Below are 22,313 nucleotides of genomic sequence, written 5' to 3' on the forward strand. Positions count from 1 at the left end.
TTTTATATTTTTATATTTTTATATTTTTATATTTTTATATTTTTATATTTTTATATTTTTATATTTTTATATTTTTATATTTTTATATTTTTATATTTTTATATTTTTATATTTTTATATTTTTATATTTTTATATTTTTATATTTTTATATTTTTATATTTTTATATTTTTATATTTTTATATTTTTATATTTTTATATTTTTATATTTTTATATTTTTATATTTTTATATTTTTATATTTTTATATTTTTATATTTTTATATTTTTATATTTTTATATTTTTATATTTTTATATTTTTATATTTTTATATTTTTATATTTTTATATTTTTATATTTTTATATTTTTATATTTTTATATTTTTATATTTTTATATTTTTATATTTTTATATTTTTATATTTTTATATTTTTATATTTTTATATTTTTATATTTTTATATTTTTATATTTTTATATTTTTATATTTTTATATTTTTATATTTTTATATTTTTATATTTTTATATTTTTATATTTTTATATTTTTATATTTTTATATTTTTATATTTTTATATTTTTATATTTTTATATTTTTATATTTTTATATTTTTATATTTTTATATTTTTATATTTTTATATTTTTATATTTTTATATTTTTATATTTTTATATTTTTATATTTTTATATTTTTATATTTTTATATTTTTATATTTTTATATTTTTATATTTTTATATTTTTATATTTTTATATTTTTATATTTTTATATTTTTATATTTTTATATTTTTATATTTTTATATTTTTATATTTTTATATTTTTATATTTTTATATTTTTATATTTTTATATTTTTATATTTTTATATTTTTATATTTTTATATTTTTATATTTTTATATTTTTATATTTTTATATTTTTATATTTTTATATTTTTATATTTTTATATTTTTATATTTTTATATTTTTATATTTTTATATTTTTATATTTTTATATTTTTATATTTTTATATTTTTATATTTTTATATTTTTATATTTTTATATTTTTATATTTTTATATTTTTATATTTTTATATTTTTATATTTTTATATTTTTATATTTTTATATTTTTATATTTTTATATTTTTATATTTTTATATTTTTATATTTTTATATTTTTATATTTTTATATTTTTATATTTTTATATTTTTATATTTTTATATTTTTATATTTTTATATTTTTATATTTTTATATTTTTATATTTTTATATTTTTATATTTTTATATTTTTATATTTTTATATTTTTATATTTTTATATTTTTATATTTTTATATTTTTATATTTTTATATTTTTATATTTTTATATTTTTATATTTTTATATTTTTATATTTTTATATTTTTATATTTTTATATTTTTATATTTTTATATTTTTATATTTTTATATTTTTATATTTTTATATTTTTATATTTTTATATTTTTATATTTTTATATTTTTATATTTTTATATTTTTATATTTTTATATTTTTATATTTTTATATTTTTATATTTTTATATTTTTATATTTTTATATTTTTATATTTTTATATTTTTATATTTTTATATTTTTATATTTTTATATTTTTATATTTTTATATTTTTATATTTTTATATTTTTATATTTTTATATTTTTATATTTTTATATTTTTATATTTTTATATTTTTATATTTTTATATTTTTATATTTTTATATTTTTATATTTTTATATTTTTATATTTTTATATTTTTATATTTTTATATTTTTATATTTTTATATTTTTATATTTTTATATTTTTATATTTTTATATTTTTATATTTTTATATTTTTATATTTTTATATTTTTATATTTTTATATTTTTATATTTTTATATTTTTATATTTTTATATTTTTATATTTTTATATTTTTATATTTTTATATTTTTATATTTTTATATTTTTATATTTTTATATTTTTATATTTTTATATTTTTATATTTTTATATTTTTATATTTTTATATTTTTATATTTTTATATTTTTATATTTTTATATTTTTATATTTTTATATTTTTATATTTTTATATTTTTTATATTTTTATATTTCTTCTGACTTTCCCCTTATAAAAAAAAAAGTTTTTAGCGCCACCAGGATGGATCCACCTTGTCGTGGTCCTGGGGCTTAGTACCGCTCCACAAACCAGTGGTGGTGGGAAGCCAATGGATCTAACTGCAAGTCCAATTCATACCCTGGAAGATCTCGGATCTTCCTCAGATTGGACTTGTTCTTCCGAACCCAGTTGACAGGGGGCTGGCATCTTTGTCAGTCCCACGTCTTCTGGTTCAATAAACCCGTATATGCAAATACACGATATATGAAACTGTCCATAAAAGAGAACTAAAAAAGCGACAAAGAAAACACAACGGACGCCGGCCATTAAAAATTGTAAAGTGAATTATTACGATTTTAACTGCATGATTCAAAATAAATATTATATCAAAGTGAGTGTAATGATCCTCTTTAACTATTCGTATATCCCGATACTCAAAAAAGTAATTAATAATTAGGCATTACCTTAAAAATGAAGGGACGCCACGTGACTAAACTGCACCGCTTACATGGGCACACGACACCGCACGGTTCCATCCCCCACCTCTTTTTCCGTCCTTCTTTAACACCCACACGTTTCTCTCTTGCACGGCCAATCGGAACATTAGAGTGTTTACGAAGAACAGCTTGGCTTGGTGAAAGTACAGTTAACATAATAAAAAATATAATTTAAGCGGGATTTATTATGTTTGGTTATTTTTATTGTTGGAAGTTATAAATTAAATGATTTGAAAATATTGTAAATTACATATATTGTAAATACACGATATATGAATCTGGTAAAGTTGCAGAATCCGCGACTCTAAGGAACATTATCTAGCGCATGCGTCGTGAGGCGCTGATTTCGCGCCTTTTGAACATTTTGAAGTGCAGTGTTGTCGGTTTGCAACGGACAAAATATTCGAATCATTTTTTATGGTTGAATTATTATTGTGTTGTTGTGTATGTATTATACTTTTTATTTTTTTGGTAAGTATATTATTAACATTGAACAAAATATAACTTAAGATGCGTATTTTAAAAACTATATGATCCCTCCTTAAATAATTTTTTTATTATCATTAATTAAATGTTGTTGTTTAGTTATTTTAATTAATGGAAATTATAAAGTAATTTAACTTTCCGTTTCAATAGTGAAGTATATAAGCAGTTCAATTAAATAAATTTTTAAAAACTGTGTAAACAATTTGAAAAAAAGCAATCTATTATATTATAAAACAAAATATAAATGATAAATTCTTAGTTTTTTAATATTTTTTACAGGTTTCCTTTAAAGACTTGCATAAAAAATATATAACAAATATACGAAATATTTATATGCATCATATAAATGGACGACGGCCATTAAAAACTGTAAAGTAAATTATTAAGATTTTAACTGCATGATTCAAAATAAATATTATATCAAACTAACCGTAATAATCTTCTCTAACTATTCATATACCCTGCTAGTCAAAAAAGTAATTAATAATTAGCAATTATTTTAAAAATGAAGGGATACCACACGACTAAACTGCACCACTTGGCTTTATGACTCCTCCCCCCACTTTTTTCATCCTCTAACACATGAATGTCTCACTTGCAGAGCACTTGTGCCTACATATCTAGATTATTAATTACAGTTCGCATTTTACAAATTATAATTTGCTATGGGTAAGTTCAAATATTTTTATCATATTTATTTAAAATTGTGTACCTAATTCAAATTATATAAATAAATATATATTATGTTAAATTTATCATATTAAAGTTAAAATATTTTATTAAATGTTTGTCGATTAAACCGATTTTAAATTAATTCAGTTTTCTAAATCTTACTTATTACAGCGATATTTTAAAATAGTTGATTTGAAATGTGTAATTATTTGTAAATACTACAATTGTTCTCCTAGAACTTGATTTTATGTCTCACTCTCAATTACTGCCCCATATATCGATTGAAAAGCCTTCGATCCTACTGAATTTCGACAGTCGCAGTAAAAGATTCTCACTACGAAGTAAATTTGCTGTCTCTGTCGTGCACGATGTCTCTTTCAAAATTCATTCAGATAAAACTGTTTTAGACTGGTAACATTATTAATCAATATGTTTATTTTTTATAGCAAATATTCAGTATCTGTTAATTAAGACATGATTATGTTATGAAATGCTCAATTACTTGTTATATCGATAAATTCATGGTCTTCATAATTTAATTGCCATTTTAAACAATCAAATCCTTGTTTTTTTTATAAAAAAAAGATACTTAAAATATTTTTTAATCTACGTTAATAACAAAACTATTAAAAATGAATAAATAAATAAAACTTGTAAAAAATAATGTTAATACATTTAGTATGATGAAATTATTAAAATGTTGGGTAAATGATTAATTTTTCGATAAATCTCTTTATAGTAAATTAAGTTTTTATTAATCAAATAATTGTATCACATACGTTTTTAGCAGTAAAAACATACTAAATAAATACTATTACTACACTTAATTTAAAGATAAATTAACAATTCTCAATATCAAGCGTAATCATATAAAAAACCATACAAATTCGTAAAATTAATAAATGGTACATATACACAGATACAATAAATAACATCAGTTTCTTCTTCAAATTATTAATTCCTTGTGTTTTCTTTTATCCAATCCAAATATTCTGTAACTCTAGTGTAAACACCTGGATAACCTGGTTCACCACATTTATTGCCAAAAGAGACAACTCCAACCTGAATCCATCTGGCATCCCAATGAATCATTAATGGACCACCGGAGTCTCCCTAAAAATACATACATTAAAACATATTTAAACGTCCAAAGCTTAATTAGTATTATCTTGAATTTACCTGACAAGCATCAGTCCCACCCTCAGAATATCCAGCGCAAATAAAATTGGAAGTAATTGGTTGAAAGTAAGCCTGATTACAATCTTCATTCCTCCAAATGGGCAGAACTGCCTGTCTTTGAATTGTACTTTCTTTACCTCCATAATAAGTTGTACCCCATCCAACTACAGTGGTCTTTTGCCCAGCAAACTTCTCATTTTTCAATTCCGGAGGAGGTAAACATAATGGTATAATGTACTTTGACTTTCTAGCCGGTTTATCTAATTTCAGTAAAGCTATATCATTGTAGAAACCAACTCTGCTAAACTGTTGGTGAGCCTTGATCTCTGAAACTTTGAAGGTTACTGGCGCCGAAGGTTCATTGTCCCTCTTTAAGTCAATATCTCCCAAACGCACTGTAAATTGTCGGGCGGCGAACCTGAAAATATTAGTATACAGCAGGTAAAATTAATAGAAATGGATACATATCAAAATACTCTCCTGATCGACCCGTTTTACCAGTACGAATATTTATTATTGAAGCATTTGTTAAGAAATCTAGTGACATAAAAGTTAGAAAAGCTGTAGTACTAACGGTCTCTGTCTAGAATCTCTCGTACAATGAGCGGCTGTAAGAACATAGTGTGCTGATATTAACGATCCTCCACACCAGAATTCTGTTCTTCTTGAGCCATGTAAGAATATTGCTGCCATCCACGGCCATCTTCCTGGCAAAGCTTCTTCTCCACCTACTACTCTATATTTGGCAGATTCCGGTTGTCCACATTCTAAACAAAATATATGTAAATATATGTAAATAAAAGTATACATAAGGGTCATACCTTCAGGATCCACAATATTGCCACCGATGGGTAAGTCAGCGAGACTGGGTACAAACGGATTTAAAGTAGTTGTACTACTAGGTATCGTTACTGGCTGCTTAGTTGTATAGCTTTGTACTGTTGGTGGTGGTATACTGGTAGTTGTATATGTTATTGATGGTGCTGGTACTATTGGTGGTTTTGTTGTTGTTTGTATCACATCTGTCGACTTTGGACAACATACACCGGGTACAAACAGACTCTTGAAGCATAAAGACTGTCGCAAATTTCCTAAATTTAATAATAGCTGTGGACAATCACTTAAATCGTTACAGTACCTTAAACCAAACATTTTAAATTAGTTTGTCATATTTGAAAATAAAAGCTAATATAAAAAATGTGATTAAACTTTTACTGAATTACAAATGAATATCATTAGCTTACTTTGTAAGTAAGTAATTTTTTAAAGAACTTTCTAGGAAATCGACAAACAACCATTTTTATTCCAAACACAGTATATTGAGTTATTTCTATGACATAATTAACCACTTGTTATCGCTTAAGTATATTTATTGAGAGGTTATTGAGATTCTCTTGACCGTTATCGCCCAAAAAAATTATTTGCTTATAGCAACATGTTTATTGTTTATGTTCTTCCAAAATTTCACCATTCCAAAATACTTTCTTACTTACTCTCTGTAACATCATATGTTTGGACCAAACCTCCCTGTATTGTGGTATTAATAACATTGGACAAGAATTTTTTGAGAAATATCGAGACTTAATCTGAATCAGCTTCTCTAAAATTTTGGTTTCTCCTTATACCAATAAGCGTTTGATCAATTAAAGATATGAAAGGACAGTGTTAAAGGGTTATTTCTGTTCTTTGTACATCATTTAATCATTTCACTATCTATTTAATTTTCTCTGACACCCAGTTCAAATTATTGAAATAAGATCATATTCCATTCTTTGTTCTGTTAATATGTAATTGAAATCAGATAAGATCAAAATTTTATGTTGGGCTTAACTTGGCTGAATTTCATCATTATTTGTGTCGAGTGTTATAGATAAGTACTTAGAAAGCTTACAATCGCACACCTAACTTTCATTTTATTTTTTTAGTAAAACGCATAATATATGAGAAGTGCCAGTCACAAAGAGATTGAAACAACGCCTTGAGATGTTAACAAAAGGTCTGTGGTTTGGCACTATATTACTCTATAAACTATCTTAAAACTCGAGAGAAAATTCTGTACAAAATTTCTATAATATGTAAACATTTTCACATGTTTCAATATTAATAAAAAATATCTTTAAGGAAGGTTTTTTATATTCACAAATATGGACCTTTTTTCTTCAACCACTTCGTGGCCAACTTACATCACATGAATCAAATTGGGCTAAAATACTTTGACTGTCTTGATTCTATGTGGAGATACATCTGAGCATGTTATTCTATAGAATTTTCAGACTGTTAATCCATCCCTTTATTCACAATTCTGACGATTGTAGAATGATTTAGCGTTCCAAATATTGCTATCCTTAAAGTCATTGTTTATTTCTTCCAGAACATGTAATTTTTTTCTCAATGTTGATTCAATTGATTGTCCGATATTTTAACAGTGTTTATACTAAACTGCATGTTTGTCTGGACATTCTTCTTTAAAATCAAGAATGTGTTAATTCTTTAAGAGAAAGACGTAAAAACCCAGACGTAGCAGGAAGTAAAATGGGAAAGGCCCAGGCACGACCCAATATAGTGGGGATATTAATAAGGTTCACTACATTTTGGTTTAAAATATGCATGATAATCTAGTGTTTAGTCATTATATCGACTGAAATTGAAAATAAATAGTTAACTTCAACGATCTGTATCTCATCAAGAATCTGTGAAGACGCCCTGTATATTTGTGATAATTAATTTGAGAATTTGGGATATATTTGCTCCTTTATAAAAAATTTCCCTGACATAGCTGCTTTAATTTCAATTATTTTTCATTGATTGAAAGTTTTAAAGAATAGAGATATTAAAAAATATTAAGAGCTTTCATTATTTTACTATTAAAAATTAAAACACGTGGCTATACCATAACAATTAACTAAATAAAAATAATTACTTACCCTGGTAGTCCTTCTGGAGTGGTACAATATCTAGTATCACCTCCATTGGTCTCATCCTCTGAATTATTGTCGGTTTTCTCTTCAGCATCTTTTTGAGGTATTGGAAGTGCTTCTCTCACTAACGGTGCGATGGTGTCGGTAACATTTCTACCCAAAACGTTTTTGCTTATAGTGTACAAAGCATTTGGTACATCTTGCGATATTGATTTGTCTCTATCACCTCTTGTCATATTTACCAAGTAACGTCCCACCGTGTTTATAGCTCCTAACGTTTCAGTTATCCGAAATATTGTTTCAGGTTTAAAATGTCGTCCTGAATCTGTATCACTGGGTAAGTTAATAGGATTGTTTGTAAACTTTAATTGGTCGCCGTACTGATTATTATCAACGTGTCTAGGTTTATGTACCTTAACCCATCTCGGTGACTCATTTTCAATATCTAACCAGGGTTCATAATATTGTCTAGGTGTGTACTCATTTGTTGAACGGAAGAGCAAGCAAAATATTGATATTCTTCCTAAAATAATTAATAATAGTAGCTTTTTAATTCATTTTGTTTTATTAATTTCCAATTATTATTATTTGTTTAAAAATTCTGTTCTTGAAGAATTTTGTTTTTTTATTTCAGAATATTGATGCTTGAAATTAAAAGTATCCACTTCAAAAGACCCTAATACTATCTGGTAATTTCTAATTGATCTTATCCTGTTTTCCTCATTATTGTAACAATACATAAAGATAAAAAATATAGGGAAAGAACTCAGATATAGCAGTGATCCATATTAAATGTAAAGAAAGTATAATAATATAAGATTAAAATAAAAAATGATTATCTATTAACCATGATTGTATATAAATATATATAAATTACTTGAATAATAATTATTATCATTATCTGTATTACTATAACTATATTCAGCCAACTTAACTTGAGTTTTTAAAATAATTTGGATATCAATTATGGATGACCAAGTCACATTTATCAACCATAAAAACTTATCAATAACAATTCCTTATATTAAACAAAGAAAAATATTTTTTCGTTTTCTCTTTTACAATAAAGAAATAAAGATAAAATTAAATAATAATTGAATTGTTAATTTATTGTAGTTTTGTCAATTTGAATGTTTATGCGATCGGATATTCCAGTAGCTAAAAATTTCAAAGACTAGACGTGTGAAGGTTACGTAACTGTCAAAGTATCAACCGGAGGCCTACAATGTCAATTATTTTACTTTCTCCTAACCAAGTTTTTATTCTTCGCTGTAATCAAAGGCTGCTTAAGATCCGCTTCGTGACATACTATGTTTTGAATTTACGTAATGGGAGTTCCCTCATAACGCAATGTCACGATTTACTTGTAAATTTATCGATGTTATCCAATCTTCTTTGAAATTTTCTACGAATTAGAGAAAATTTTCTTATTAAATTATTAATACGTTAATTGTTAACCAGTGACAGGCAGCTTCTTTTTAAATAAAATTATTTATTCTAAAACCATTTAAAAATTTCGTCAAATAATGTGACTAAAGATATATTTGAATCGTTGAAATATTTCAATATCGATGTAAAAGGCCAAAAAGACTAATAGCCTTACTGCATGTTTACTATAAATAAACTGGGGAAAGTTATATGTATGTATTAATTAATATATCGTTCAATAACTAAGAAATATTCGAAAATGTATCAAAGGTTTCTAATAGTAAATCTGGTGGACATTATTATGCATAAGTCAATTGTGGTTATCCATAGTATTTGATATTGTATAGTACTAATGTTAATTTCTCTGTTAGGTTTAATATATGTTAGGTATTTTTGTTTTATCTAAACCCCACACCATTAAGGCTTGTAACCACCAATATCTTGTCAAATTATATTATAATTGGTTTTGAAATTTTAAAAATAGCAAATCTTATTATCGTTAATCGTATTAAATGCCAATTAAAATGCACTCAGCATTTAATCATATAAATAGTTAATGTGATATGTTAAATAAAGTGCATATCTAATTTAACATTATGATTTTCTTTAAGATAAACTCTATAATATTTATAAAGAAAGCGGATTTAAAATGCAAATTGCTTTTTATAAACAAAGAATACCTATTTTAGGACGTAAAGTAATAATATTGTTATTAAGTTTTAAATAAAATGATACTGTTCTTTGAAACACTGTAATAACAAACGACCTCAATAATTCATTATTAATTAAATAGAATTGTTGATATTATATAAATTGACAGAGCGAAATATATATACTAATTTGAAATTTATATGCAAAATTAAATAACATGATGTGGCTTAGACCACCTCCAATTTAATAATAAAGGAAATATTTAATGAGAGGTCTATTATAAAAATTGAGACATTGCATTGAATATCTTTAGAAATTTCGAATGTGTATTAAATTTTGGCTATATGACATACTTATTTGACTCTGTGTAGGTGTTTGTTCAGTTTTATAAACTGTATGCTGTTATAAAGACTGGATAATATATATTTTTAAAATAAATAAATGGGATGAATGGAATAAATTTCTTTTATTGGAATGTGAGTACCTAATTATACTTAACATTTATTTATTCAAAGCACAGTAACTTGAAAGTGAAATGGTTAAAACTAAAGTATTAAATAATAATTCAAATTAACTAATTAAGAAATATAATAAAATAAATTCATTGCTTTCAAAAAAAAATATCAGTTAAATAAAATTAATTATGTGTTGTTATTTGAATAAAATCATACATTAAGAAGATATTTTGTATTATCTCAAATTAAAATCGAAGATTACATCTAATGTTCATTTTTATGTTTACGTTCAAATTTGTTTATCTTTTAAATATATGAAAACAGAATTAATATTCTAATTATTTACTAATAATACGTCAGTAAAACTATGAAAATATACAAAACATACCTATAAGAGTTATCACAATTTGCATCTCGAAATGTGTAAAAATCCTGTCACAACAATACACGAATAACCACCACGACACTACTTAACTCTGTGAACAACGTATGACCCAAATTTTGTTAAAGATGATTCAAAGCTAAAGAAAGTAGAAGTATACCTTCTTTCTTAACGTTTCTCCCACTAGCGTAGCTTTTTACTTTCATTAAAATTTCACTTTTTTCGCTAATGACGAATCAAAAACGATATCGAAAATTCACTTCCATGCTAACAGGATCCCAGGATTGATGGGAGTAATTTCGATCTTGAGGCATTCAGATGGTCCCATGTGTATGCAACTAGAACATCTTTCATACTAATTTAAATAGGTACAAGATATTGTTCACGTTTTTTTTGTAATTCATTGAAATGATAATAAATAGTTCAATAAAAGTCTAATGTAAGCATACAATGTTCATTCAACTGCGAAATCAGGTTTTCGAACAATAATATTTTATTGTTTTTTGATTTTTAACCAATCGAAGTCTATTTATATAAAATGAAAGGTGCACATTAAATGATTCATTTATGTTCAGAGATTATAATGACAAATCAAGCGCTGGAATAGCGACTAAAATATTATTATAAAATAAAATATAAACAAAAAATTATTACCAAATGCCTCCTTGAATGGTTGGATTAAAAATTAGTTCTCCTCATTTTCGTAGTATTTTTCCTGAAAATTTTTCTGTGTTTAACAAAATTAAAATCAGTTTTTAATTGGATTCTTTCAAAATTACTTCTAGTAGTTTAGTTTTAAAAATGTGTTACAGGATGTTTATACAGCTGACATATGTCACTAATATAAACGTAATGTTCACATGTTTATTAATAGTCTGACATATTAATTAATTATATAATAAATTATAAAACTCAATTAATTAGTTTATCAGTGTTTATTATTATAAACAACTTTTAATTTCATATGTATGCCGATTTCTTTTTAAGAACTTATCAGTTTTTATTATCATATTAAATGGATAAAATAATAATGACAAGAACAACTTTTTCATTTTTATAAGTGTGCCAGTTTCTTTTTAAGAGAGAGAGACAAATCGTAGATTTGATTAATAAAATAATTTGAATAACTACAACTAAAGATGTACTTACGAATTTCGAAAAACAAATAGCATTCAATGTTCATCTTCTGAAATATCATCATATTATACATTTTAGGGTAATTTCGAATACTGAGCACACCATACGAATTTTTTCTCATTTGAACCTTTTACCTTTTTTTTATTAATTTATTTTTTATTTTAAAAGTTTTTAAATATTTTGATTGTTGTGGTTGGTTTTTTAAGCTTGAGAATCTAGGATGGCACCACTGATGAAACGTCACGTTGTTAATTTCCCTATTTAAAAGTTTTATTTAATAATTTGTACAGTCATGATTCCCAAAAGTTGCATGATATTTTTAGGTAAATATCAAGAGAAAGGCTAACTAATTAACGATTTAATTTATTTATTTTTAAGGTCGGAACACAAAATGCTTTAATAAATTTGCCTCAAGACAATATTCTCATAATGGACCAGTTAAAACAGCGGTAGTAATGTTAAATATGGGAGGCCCTCAAAGAACGGACCAAGTCCATGATTACTTGCATGGAATAATGACTGACAGAGACATGATACAGTTTCCTTTTGCCCAAAAGTTCGTATAAAACATTTTAATGACATAACCTCTTTTAATTTTCATAACACGTACATTATTACCAAAGACTAAATATACTTATATATACATATTGATTCATTGATGTTTTTGTTCGGATTTTTAAATTTATTTGAATAAACTTAAAACAAATATATTTTTATTTTAATATATTGCTATATACAATTGTTTTTTTTATAGAAAATTCTGCTTTGGTTAGTTTCATTTTTTATTTAGTCATTTAGGTCCCTGGATCGCAAAGAGACGAACTCCTGAAGTTAAAAAAAAATATGATGAAATTGGTGGAGGATCCCCAATTTTAAAATGGACAAACATACAAGGAGAATCTTTATGTAAAAAGTTAGACATTATATCACCTTCAACAGCTCCCCATAAGCATTATGTGGCATTTCGATATGTAGAACCTTTTGCAGAAGATGCATTTAAGGAAATTGAAAAGTATAAATAAGATTATAATGGAAATTTTAAATTTAATGATGTATAATTTAGGGATGGTCCTGAGAGAGCTATTCTATTTTCACAATATCCTCAATACTGTTGTGCAACATCTGGTTCAAGTTTCAATTCTGTATATAAATTACTTCACAAATCGTAAGTACTATTGACCAACAATCATTTTATATGATTATAATTTTCATCTTAGTGGCAAACCTTCAAATCTTAAACTCAGCATCATAGACAGGTGGTCTGTACACCCACTACTAATTAAATGTTTTGCTGATTTAATTAGAAAAGAATTGAATACTATTTCAGAAGATGTAAGAGATGATGTAATTATATTATTCTCAGCACATTCCATACCGTTAAAGGTACTTTTCTAAGGCTTCATTTATTTAATACAGTCTAAAAAAAGTATTTGTTATTTTAGACTGTTAACAGAGGAGATCCTTATCCTTCAGAAGTTGGTGCTACTGTTCAAATGGTTATGCAAGAATTGAACCATTCTAATCCATACCAACTAGTTTGGCAATCAAAGGTTGGCCCCCTACCATGGTTGGGCCCGTTCACTGATGAAGCTTTGACTAGATATGTTAAAAAGCAAGGGAAGAAGAACTTTCTTGTAGTGCCTATTGCATTTGTCAATGAACACATTGAAACTCTACATGAGTTGGATATTGAATTATGTCATGAACTAGGGGAAAAGGTATTCTACTAAAATACCTATAAATAGTAGTAAATATTTAATTATTAATTTTAATGTTCATGTTTTTTGTTTCATTTCAGTTAGGAGTGAAAAATATTAGACGCGTACCCACTCCCAATGATCATCCACTATTCATAGAAGCTCTTGCTGATATTGTTGTGAACCACCTAAAAAATAAAATTCCTGTGGGACGAAAATTTTTAAACAGGTGTCCGCACTGTGTTAACGCTAATTGTTATAAGAGCAAGTCTTGGTTTGCAGAAAATTGTCAGATTTAATAAAGAAAAGTTTAATGCTGTTTTAACTGTATAAGGTGTTACAAATAAATTTTTGGACAAAAAAATTGTATGCAATTTTTCCCAACCACAATTATCTCTCCTATTGTCTTTTGTTAAAGATATTTTAACAAACATTGGTTGTAAAAACCAAGTTAATAAATAAGATGTCAAGTCACTCTTGATATTCTCAGTTATTTTTGAAACTATTCAATGGTATAATTAATAATAAGAATGTGATTTTTAAATTTACCTCAAGTTGAAGTAATCTTCAATAACTTACAATATATATAAATTTGATTGAATTTGATCGAATATAATATAAAATAATGTCCAAAAAGGTTCTATAAATAATAAGAAAATTTTTTATAAATAAAAAAAATGAGTTAGGTTTTCTATATGCAACTACCATAGACCTGTTAACTGGATTATATGTCTATGACAACTATATAGGAAACATATTAAAAGTACAGTTGGTACTCATGTGCAGTTGCCACACTGAGTCATTGTGATTGGTCCGTTGAAAGTTCAAATTTTATTTGAAGTAAACCGTTGGACAGTACTAGACGTCGTCTGTTCCAACTTCCACACAAATAAAGGAAGTAATCGAAGTGAACAAAGGTAGTCTAGTGAGAGCAGATTTGAAAGTAAGTGACTCATATGTCTCTTTTATATTCTTATATCAAATTTAATGACTAATTTTTCCAGAATGACGTCCACAAGTTACAATGTTGGCCTGGCAGACAGCAAGAATTCCAGTAGGGTGCTTAAACCTCCAGGCGGCGGACATTCTGACATATTCGGCATCAGAAGCGATCCTCAGGAGTTAATGACTCCATCTAAGAAAAACCAGCCGACATCGCAGATTTCGGAATGCTTCACACACATGGATCCACCAAAGAATAACGAAAAGACTGAAAATGAGGCGGGCACCGTTGATGAAAATGTAGCTCCTGAAGAGAAAATTAAGAAAATTGATGAAGTGGAAGCACCAAAAGCCAGGACTCGTGTACCTCCTGGTGGCTATTCCACTGCTCTTTGGTAATAATTTATTGTGTGAAATGTGTGTTTTTAACCAAGTGTAATTTTAATTAACCAAAAAGTCTGATTTAATAAATATTTTATATTTATCATAAAGGATTGTTTTATTTTAATATGTATGTATCTACATTGTATATATTTGACCAGATAATTAAATGTATTTCTAAGTAAATTATTATGATAAGATAAGCTATTAGTAATAAGTGACAATAAATTAATGTCACTGTTATATTAAATTTAGAATACTTGGAACACAAGTTTTTGTGTCTGCTTCAGTTGTACTTAAAATATTTGTATTTTTATAACAAAAAAATATGTTCAAACTTTAATGTCCATATATACTTACCTTACGAGTGAATGTACTTCTAAATGAGCATACTTGATGTATTTGGGTTATATTAATAAAAATAAATCATATGTGATAAATGTTTATTGATTTCAAATTCAAACGAGGCTTACATACACATATATAAAAATGTTGAAAGTTATATCTACATTAAAAAAATGCTTTTACATGAAAGAAAAATTAACATGACTATGTAAGAGAGAATGCTTGTAACTTGAAAAAATAATGTATTTTCTAATGCCCCCGGAATGGTGAAATCAATCTACAAACAATTGGTGAAATAATCAGCAGGTCAGAATTGCATTGCATCTAGGAGACAACTATTGGGGGTCATTCCCTGACAATATACATCATTAAAATTCTAATTAGGCTGATGAGACTAGAATAATTCAGACAACAGCAACCTTGTTTTACAAAATGTTCTATTGCATGAAACATCAGCCCTCAATTATTAAAAAAAAACACAATAATTTCTTGCGATCTTTAGTACGAATTTATTAATTAATGTATTTCATGTCAGAAAACGTACAGCACACTAGCCCTTAAAATTGAAAAACAACAAGTTAGAATTTAAATTTGGTAAATCAATTCTGAACTACTGTAACCCGAATTCGTTTTCTGCCCATGAAAACGAAAATGGGTAGCACTGATTAGTATATACAGTGCAAACAATAACCAGAATTACATAGATACATGAAATCATTTCATATAACATTATCTATATGTTAATGAAATCACATAAAAAAGGGATAACAATAATTCTTAGTTATTAGTTATGCAATTGTTACATGGCCACATGGAACTCTAAACATTTTTTACTGTATCAATGAACAGATTCTTCTTGTTCACTGGTACAGCCAACACGGAGTTCACAATAGTTTACTTCTTCGCGCCATTTACTCCAGATTTTGCTGGAGTTACTGGAGATGTACTGCAACAAAGAAACAACAACAACAGTTTATTAATTGTTTTATATGATTAATATTCCCATATTTACCTCTCGCCTGATGGTGAAGAAGTCCCATTATTATTTTGAGTTGGTACAATATCCAAACCCAATTCTGATAAAACTTTTAAAGCTTCTAAAGCTGCTTTTTCGTGTGACGCTTCGGTTGTAGGACCCTCACCATGGCAGACTTGTGGCGGATTTGTGCTGAGAGACACCAGTGTCAAGTACATTTCATGATTAGCCTTCGGGAAGTCGGAAAACTGTACTTGGATATTCATCAGCTGAGCCAAATACATTAGTTTATCTTTAGATCGGACACCTTGTTGTTGAATGGATGGTTGAACGGCTGACATTAATGGAGCAGTTTGCGACTGTGGCTTCTCTGAATTATCTTTCGACTTCTGGAATCCGGCGTTTTGTTCAGTGACTAGTAAAACGCCTGGCACTAGCTGACGACCACCACTTCCGCCTACTGTTTGAGTCACCTGTGTTTCCTGTTTTTCCTCTACGAAAGTAACTTTTCTGTTTTTATCGACGCCGGATATTTCTCCATTCTTTTCTTCTAATTTAGTCGCCGATTTAGTTGCACCGTTTGGAGGCGATCCGTTTGTGTAACCTAGTTCAACAAGCAAAGCCTCTGCGGCATTACGTTTAGCCACCTATAATCATAACTCATTAGAATATAGAAATCTAAACTACAATTTGTTATAAACTATCAATGATGGGCAGTAGGTAAATATCCAAAAGATATTAAAAAAATTTGGTTGTATATCTGGTATATACCGACAAAGTTGAAAATATTGGATAAATAGACATAAATTATGGTCTCTTTCAAAAACTATTGGGTTTACGTTCAATGTTGAATTTAAACATCCAAAAATATATAGGATGTTCCGTTAAAAAATACCAAGGTTGTTATAAAAATTTCAAATCAATACCTTCTTCTGTTCTATATAAACTGCTATGAATGTATGCATACATTTGTTCATTATTTTGTTATCTAATCTAAGTATAATTAATTTATTAGAATAATTAAATCAAAGGAGTAGAAATACTTTAGATACTATTACTATCTACTACTATTTAGCCGTCACTGTATATTGTTTTATTTTTTTTATGTTTATTGTTATTTAGAATGGTTTTTTATATGTTTATCTGATCTCATGTTTAGAATTGTTGTCAAAAGTTGATTGTTATCATTGTTTGATACTTCAAATAGAGAAGATTGACAAATTTAAAAGCAACATTTTTTTTAGCAACAGTTTCATAAGATATTACCTTCTTATTGGGACCAACCCCAGTACATGAATGTCCATTGACGGATGCTTCAATGACGAATTCCCTGCGTCTTGGAGCACCTCTCTCTTCTAAGACCGTGTACGTCGGCTCCCTCTCCTTGTTGGCCTGCTGAATCTGAATCAAACGTGAGATAGGATTGATTTCTTCGGTTAAATCGGCCGCTTTATCCATGTTGACCTTGATTAAGTTTCTAGTTTTCTTTTTATTTGGCACTCGTTTTCTTTTCAACTGTGCCATGTTCGTCATATTGGGCAACGGCGGCAGTTTTCCGAGTTCCTCCAGCATCTTCTCGGCTGCACGTTTCTTCGAGATCTTCTTCCCGTTACCTTCGCCGTCAGCGGTGAAATTACCCACGCGACATTGAGTTATGAAAACCTTCATGTGCGGCGGACCCTAAGAAAACAACAGTTATTGTAGGTGAAACGAAAGTATAAAAACGTTTAATGGTGCTGGTTGACACGTGGATAGACCTCTTATTTATTACCTTTTCGCTCATAACTTCAAACGTTACATTCAGATTCCTTTTCAGCGCAATTTCATAAACAAGTGAAATTGGCGACTTCAAATCCGAATTAATGTCAGCGTTGATGTTGTTGGCTTGCTGAATCTCTCCTGTCATTTGTCCATTGTCCGAAGGAGACATGGAATCCTCATGACCCTCGGCCGCACCAAGCTGCTTAATATGTTCTATGGCCTTAGCAGCCGCATCATGTCTAGCAGCTTGAACGGTATATCTGATAAAAGCACATAGTTTTTCTTATAATTGTGATCACAATTCATCAAGATCAAATATAAGACCCTAACCTGTTCATCAGTTATATTGTATGTTTTATATTATTCAGCAATTGGATTAGGGACTTAAATTCGAATTACCTATATCTAACCAGTAGAAGAAATTCAAATAACTTAATAATTTCATACCTACGTAGAGAATACCGCACTGCTGACTTTGACACTCTCAACATATTGACAGCTTTTAATTTTCAATTTTTACAACCATAGACATTAATTATTACAATCATAGACTAATAAATCAGAAGAAAATAGTATTATATTACTTCTACCTGACATTTTGTTATTATTATTATTATTACTGAATTAGATTAAATAGATTTAATCGATATGTTGTCGATACTGCATATATTTGCAGCCCTATTTTATTTTTGTTTATTTAATGGACATAAAAATAATCAATATTCCATTTCTTGTAAAATTTTTATTTCCAAACAACGCATTTTATAGATTTGAACACATTTTATATGGTTTCTTGCCGCTATAATTACAATTTTGGAACATCAGAACATGAAGCCGGTATTAGAGCCAGAAGACGTTTTCGACACTCCCTGTTTAACAAGAACCATTGGATAGCCGCATTTAAACGTGGTGTTCATGTTGAACTGTTGCTTTCGAATTTCTTTAGACACGCACCAAGTTGCTTATCTTAAAGGGAGAAACTATGAATGCTCGACCATATCAGGACTTGGTTATTCAACCAATTATTATTCCGTTTGCTCAAGAATTTAGAGCAGATATTCATCAGATGCGGAGCACCTGCCTCAAAGGAGGAATTTCGTTCACCAATTTTGTGTGTGCCAAGAAGAGTGGAATTTATCGTCTTCCCAAATTCATTGTAATCTTTTATGTTATACATAATTTACCTACCCTTGTCCAGGATACTCCCGTTCGCCGACTCTTAACCGGACCGTGTATGGATCGCCCGGGTTATGAGGTCCTCCAGGACGATATTGGCTATAGTATCGGTTATCATGGTACGGATAATGACCGCCACGCACCGTCCGGCGTGAGTCAAAACCATAACGTGGCTGAGATTGAGCCCCATACATGTTGTGTCTCGGATAATAACCCGGCTGTTGCAAATAGCCCTGGTTGTGATGGGGAGGAGCAGCCGGCTCAACAATATAAACCGTTCGTTCGCCTCGTTTCATGGCCAGAGCGTTCAGTTCCACGGTGGGTGTAACGACTCCCGGGTTGGCAGTTCTTGTTCCTTGTCGACTTCTGTTCGTCTTCGGCGGCGGATGCTTGAATTCCGTCTTCTCGAGGGCCTGGCGCGCAGCCGAGTGTTGTGCTTTCTTGATACTGGGGCCCTCCGCTTCGTATTCCTCGTTTCCCAACTTCAAGGCGACAGTGAAGATCTTTTTATGCGCGGGACCCTGTTCCCCCGTCAGCCTGTACTGGTGCTGAATTTTATTGTATCGGGCCAACTCGTTCACCAAGCACATTGGGGTTTTTTCTTTAATGTTTGCCATACTGGTACTATTGGGCATAGACCCAGTATTAGTGTTTGGACATGTTTGCATTTGATTAGGATCGGCACGGTGCATTTCTGCCTCTGTAGGACCAGCATTTTCATAATGATATACCTAGTTAAAAAAACAATTAACTAAAATGATTTCAGACATTCAGATTTTTTATTCGATATAAAATGAACTGGACTGTTTATTAACAGTGTAACTGTTTACAAATATAACCAATTATAAATTGTGTTTTTCTAATACTTAGTTTGTACTTTTTATTTGACTATACTTAGTTTTGTGTCTATTATTAATCGGTATTTCGAATGACTCACTATCATATACCATCGTTTCATCCCGAAGTATTTCGACAGCGACTTACCTTAGCCCCCATGTTTAAATTATAAAAAATACAAATGATATTTAAGAAATGCAGTGTATTGCATTGCACATAACTTTACTATGAGAGAGACTGAGACTGAGAAATAAATTGCTAACAAAAATATAAAACATAGTTACAAGAGTATTTAAAACAGATTCACTTTTGTTAATTATAGTCATTTCTTCATTTAGTCAGTCTTATTTCATCAGTTCTCAGAATTAAAAAAATAAAATAGGTAACTAAATTTAATTTTCGAAAGGGAATGTCAATGGGAGTCAATAGAAACATTCGGCGAATTAATAATCATCATCGACAGCCATAGCCTAAGTTTAGAATAAACATAAAACACTAACCTGTGGGACATTGGGCTTTGGTTGAGGTTGCTGCTGAGGAATAGTTGCTGTTGATATTAACGTTTGTCCAGGAGGTATAGATACTAAAACGCCTGGAAAACACGTCATATTTACAGAATATTGTATTTTTATATGAAGCGTAATGGCAAAATAAATTGATATTAGGTTTAGTAAACAACACAGTTTTGCACGTCGTATATTACAGAAGAATCAATCCTGAATATTATTAGTGGTTTACAACTTGTGAGTCACAGATTGTGACTCCAACCAGATTAGATTGTTAAATTGAGTGTCATTTCAGAGTCTTTCATTATACCACTATATATACTAGCTGCATTTTTTTATCAATTACTTTATAAAAAAAATTATTACTGAAACAAAATAATAAGAAAGGCTTAAGCTATTTTACATTGAATGGAAACCAAAGGAATACATGATCTAATATGAATAATCAAACTAAATTATATTATGATTGGCAAGATGCCAACAGCAACACTGTGAATAGTGAAAAATTTTAATAGTTGACTTTATAGAGTTTAAAATGCATGTACTATATTATAACCAAAACTCAAGGTATTATATTTTCTATCATAGTAATTTTGAAAATTTATTCAAACATTAAAAATTTCACATTTTTAGAAAAATATTTATTTAAGATTATGTTAATCTAAGAAATTTATATCAAAATATTAATTTCAGGGATTATTTTATTTTAATATGTAATAGATTGATAGTTTTCAAAATTGTTTACTATTGAAAAATATATTAAATAAAATTAATATTATAAACAAATTGTAGCTGCACTGACAAAGGTGTCTCTACAGACTACAGACTACAGACAGTTTTTAAAAACTTCCAGACATATTTATTTTAATTGTGTGTTATTAATGTTAATTATAGATTAACAATAGAAATATCTTTTAATGAAGTTAGTGTCAGATTCTATTAATTATTAACCATTTATCTAAATTAAATAATTTTAATTCACATTAATAGTAATTGGAAAAGCCAAAAACCAATTAAACATATTAACAAACTAATTTTACAATAGTAAATATATCAGCAGTTTATAAAAAAAACTTACCAGTAGCTGGCATACTCATTAACATGGGAGTTCTTTGATTTGGAGGAGGTCCCATTTGCTGCATACCCATTCTACAATCAATGTTAATTAAAACCACTAACAAAACATCACACAAATGCATTTACCTTGTATTTCTTTGCATGCCATTCTGGCTCATATGATGGTGTTCTTGTAACATTTTAACGATTTATTAATAAAAACGAAAACTTTATAATTTTATGAATCGTTGGAATGAAGGGAGGAGTACACCGGTCAACAATTTTTTTTCGTTTCAAAAATAACACCAGCCAATCCACTAATAGATAAATATGTTGTTTTATTATTTAGCGTAGTTATAAACCAAACACCACTACTAAATCTTTAACATACGTTGGCAAACAATAAAGAAAAATTTGTAACTAACATGCGGCCATGTTGGATTAGTCGCAATGGTGTATTTTACTTCATTGCGTATGCGCCAAATGAAGACTCTGCCATCTATTTAATTTCAAACGCTTGCGGAATAGAAGAACTGTTGGGGTATTTGGGAACGGGTGCATACATTTTAGACCCATCAATTCATTGTTCTAATTCATAAGAGGGCTTGTAAGACTAACAGCTGTAATATATGCTTTAACCAATACTGTACAGTGTGATCTCGATTGCTTGATTCGATTTTATGTTCATATATTGTATATTTGATTTTTAAGACAGGATTAAGGAAGATTGTTTAAATTTTAAAGTCACCATATAATTTAATTAAAAA

General features: G+C 27.9%; 4 protein-coding genes across 4 annotated transcripts; 2 read left to right on the forward strand and 2 right to left on the reverse strand.

Moving 5' to 3' along the window:
- Positions 1-4,504: 4,504 nt before the first annotated feature.
- LOC109608407 (proclotting enzyme) lies at positions 4,505-11,008 on the reverse strand. The gene is made up of 6 exons (XM_020024872.2): positions 10,739-11,008; positions 7,823-8,339; positions 5,720-6,036; positions 5,473-5,665; positions 4,899-5,316; positions 4,505-4,832 (listed from the first exon to the last, which is right to left on the reverse strand). Exons 1-6 carry the CDS (start codon positions 10,761-10,763, stop codon positions 4,674-4,676), a joined length of 1,629 nt encoding a protein of 542 aa, XP_019880431.1. The 5' UTR covers positions 10,764-11,008; the 3' UTR covers positions 4,505-4,673.
- A 1,094-nt stretch (positions 11,009-12,102) lies between these two features.
- Positions 12,103-13,930, forward strand: LOC109595965 (ferrochelatase, mitochondrial). Its single transcript, XM_020011447.2, has 7 exons — positions 12,103-12,192; positions 12,248-12,425; positions 12,660-12,881; positions 12,933-13,034; positions 13,087-13,252; positions 13,312-13,587; positions 13,668-13,930. Exons 1-7 carry the CDS (start codon positions 12,162-12,164, stop codon positions 13,863-13,865), a joined length of 1,173 nt encoding a protein of 390 aa, XP_019867006.1. The 5' UTR covers positions 12,103-12,161; the 3' UTR covers positions 13,866-13,930.
- Positions 13,931-14,358: 428 nt separating this feature from the next.
- On the forward strand, positions 14,359-14,999 carry LOC109598778 (jupiter microtubule associated homolog 2). The gene is made up of 2 exons (XM_020014735.2): positions 14,359-14,509; positions 14,571-14,999. Exon 2 carries the CDS (start codon positions 14,572-14,574, stop codon positions 14,905-14,907), a length of 336 nt encoding a protein of 111 aa, XP_019870294.1. The 5' UTR covers positions 14,359-14,509; position 14,571; the 3' UTR covers positions 14,908-14,999.
- A 319-nt stretch (positions 15,000-15,318) lies between these two features.
- Positions 15,319-21,996, reverse strand: LOC109602249 (double-stranded RNA-binding protein Staufen homolog 2). Its single transcript, XM_020018616.2, has 8 exons — positions 21,694-21,996; positions 21,569-21,639; positions 20,485-20,576; positions 19,160-19,878; positions 17,982-18,231; positions 17,477-17,890; positions 16,247-16,857; positions 15,319-16,180 (listed from the first exon to the last, which is right to left on the reverse strand). The coding sequence occupies exons 1-8, from the start codon at positions 21,744-21,746 to the stop codon at positions 16,129-16,131; spliced, it is 2,262 nt and encodes a 753-aa protein (XP_019874175.1). The 5' UTR covers positions 21,747-21,996; the 3' UTR covers positions 15,319-16,128.
- Positions 21,997-22,313: the final 317 nt, after the last annotated feature.

Source organism: Aethina tumida, chromosome 1 (genome assembly GCF_024364675.1).
Source record: "Aethina tumida isolate Nest 87 chromosome 1, icAetTumi1.1, whole genome shotgun sequence".
Lineage (NCBI taxonomy): Eukaryota > Metazoa > Arthropoda > Insecta > Coleoptera > Nitidulidae > Aethina > Aethina tumida.

Excerpts from the sequence above, each read along its gene's own strand:
- LOC109608407 (XM_020024872.2), bottom strand. The coding sequence starts at position 10,763 with ATGCAAATTGTGATAACTCTTATAG. Across the intron at positions 6,037-7,822 it reads ACTCCAGAAGGACTACCAGG|GTACTGTAACGATTTAAGTG; the intron begins GTAAGTAATTAT and ends GTTTGGTTTAAG. Across the intron at positions 5,666-5,719 it reads CAATATTGTGGATCCTGAAG|AATGTGGACAACCGGAATCT; the intron begins GTATGACCCTTA and ends TATTTTGTTTAG.
- LOC109598778 (XM_020014735.2), top strand. The coding sequence starts at position 14,572 with ATGACGTCCACAAGTTACAATGTTGGCCTGGCAGACAGCAAGAATTCC.
- LOC109595965 (XM_020011447.2), top strand. The coding sequence starts at position 12,162 with ATGATTCCCAAAAGTTGCATGATATTTTTAG. Across the intron at positions 12,426-12,659 it reads CAGTTTCCTTTTGCCCAAAA|TCATTTAGGTCCCTGGATCG; the intron begins GTTCGTATAAAA and ends TTTTTTATTTAG. Across the intron at positions 13,253-13,311 it reads CACATTCCATACCGTTAAAG|ACTGTTAACAGAGGAGATCC; the intron begins GTACTTTTCTAA and ends TTGTTATTTTAG.
- LOC109602249 (XM_020018616.2), bottom strand. The coding sequence starts at position 21,746 with ATGTTACAAGAACACCATCATATGAGCCAGAATGGCATGCAAAGAAAT. Across the intron at positions 18,232-19,159 it reads CGGGAGTATCCTGGACAAGG|ATATACCGTTCAAGCTGCTA; the intron begins GTAGGTAAATTA and ends TGCTTTTATCAG. Across the intron at positions 16,858-17,476 it reads GGGTTGGTCCCAATAAGAAG|GTGGCTAAACGTAATGCCGC; the intron begins GTAATATCTTAT and ends TTATGATTATAG.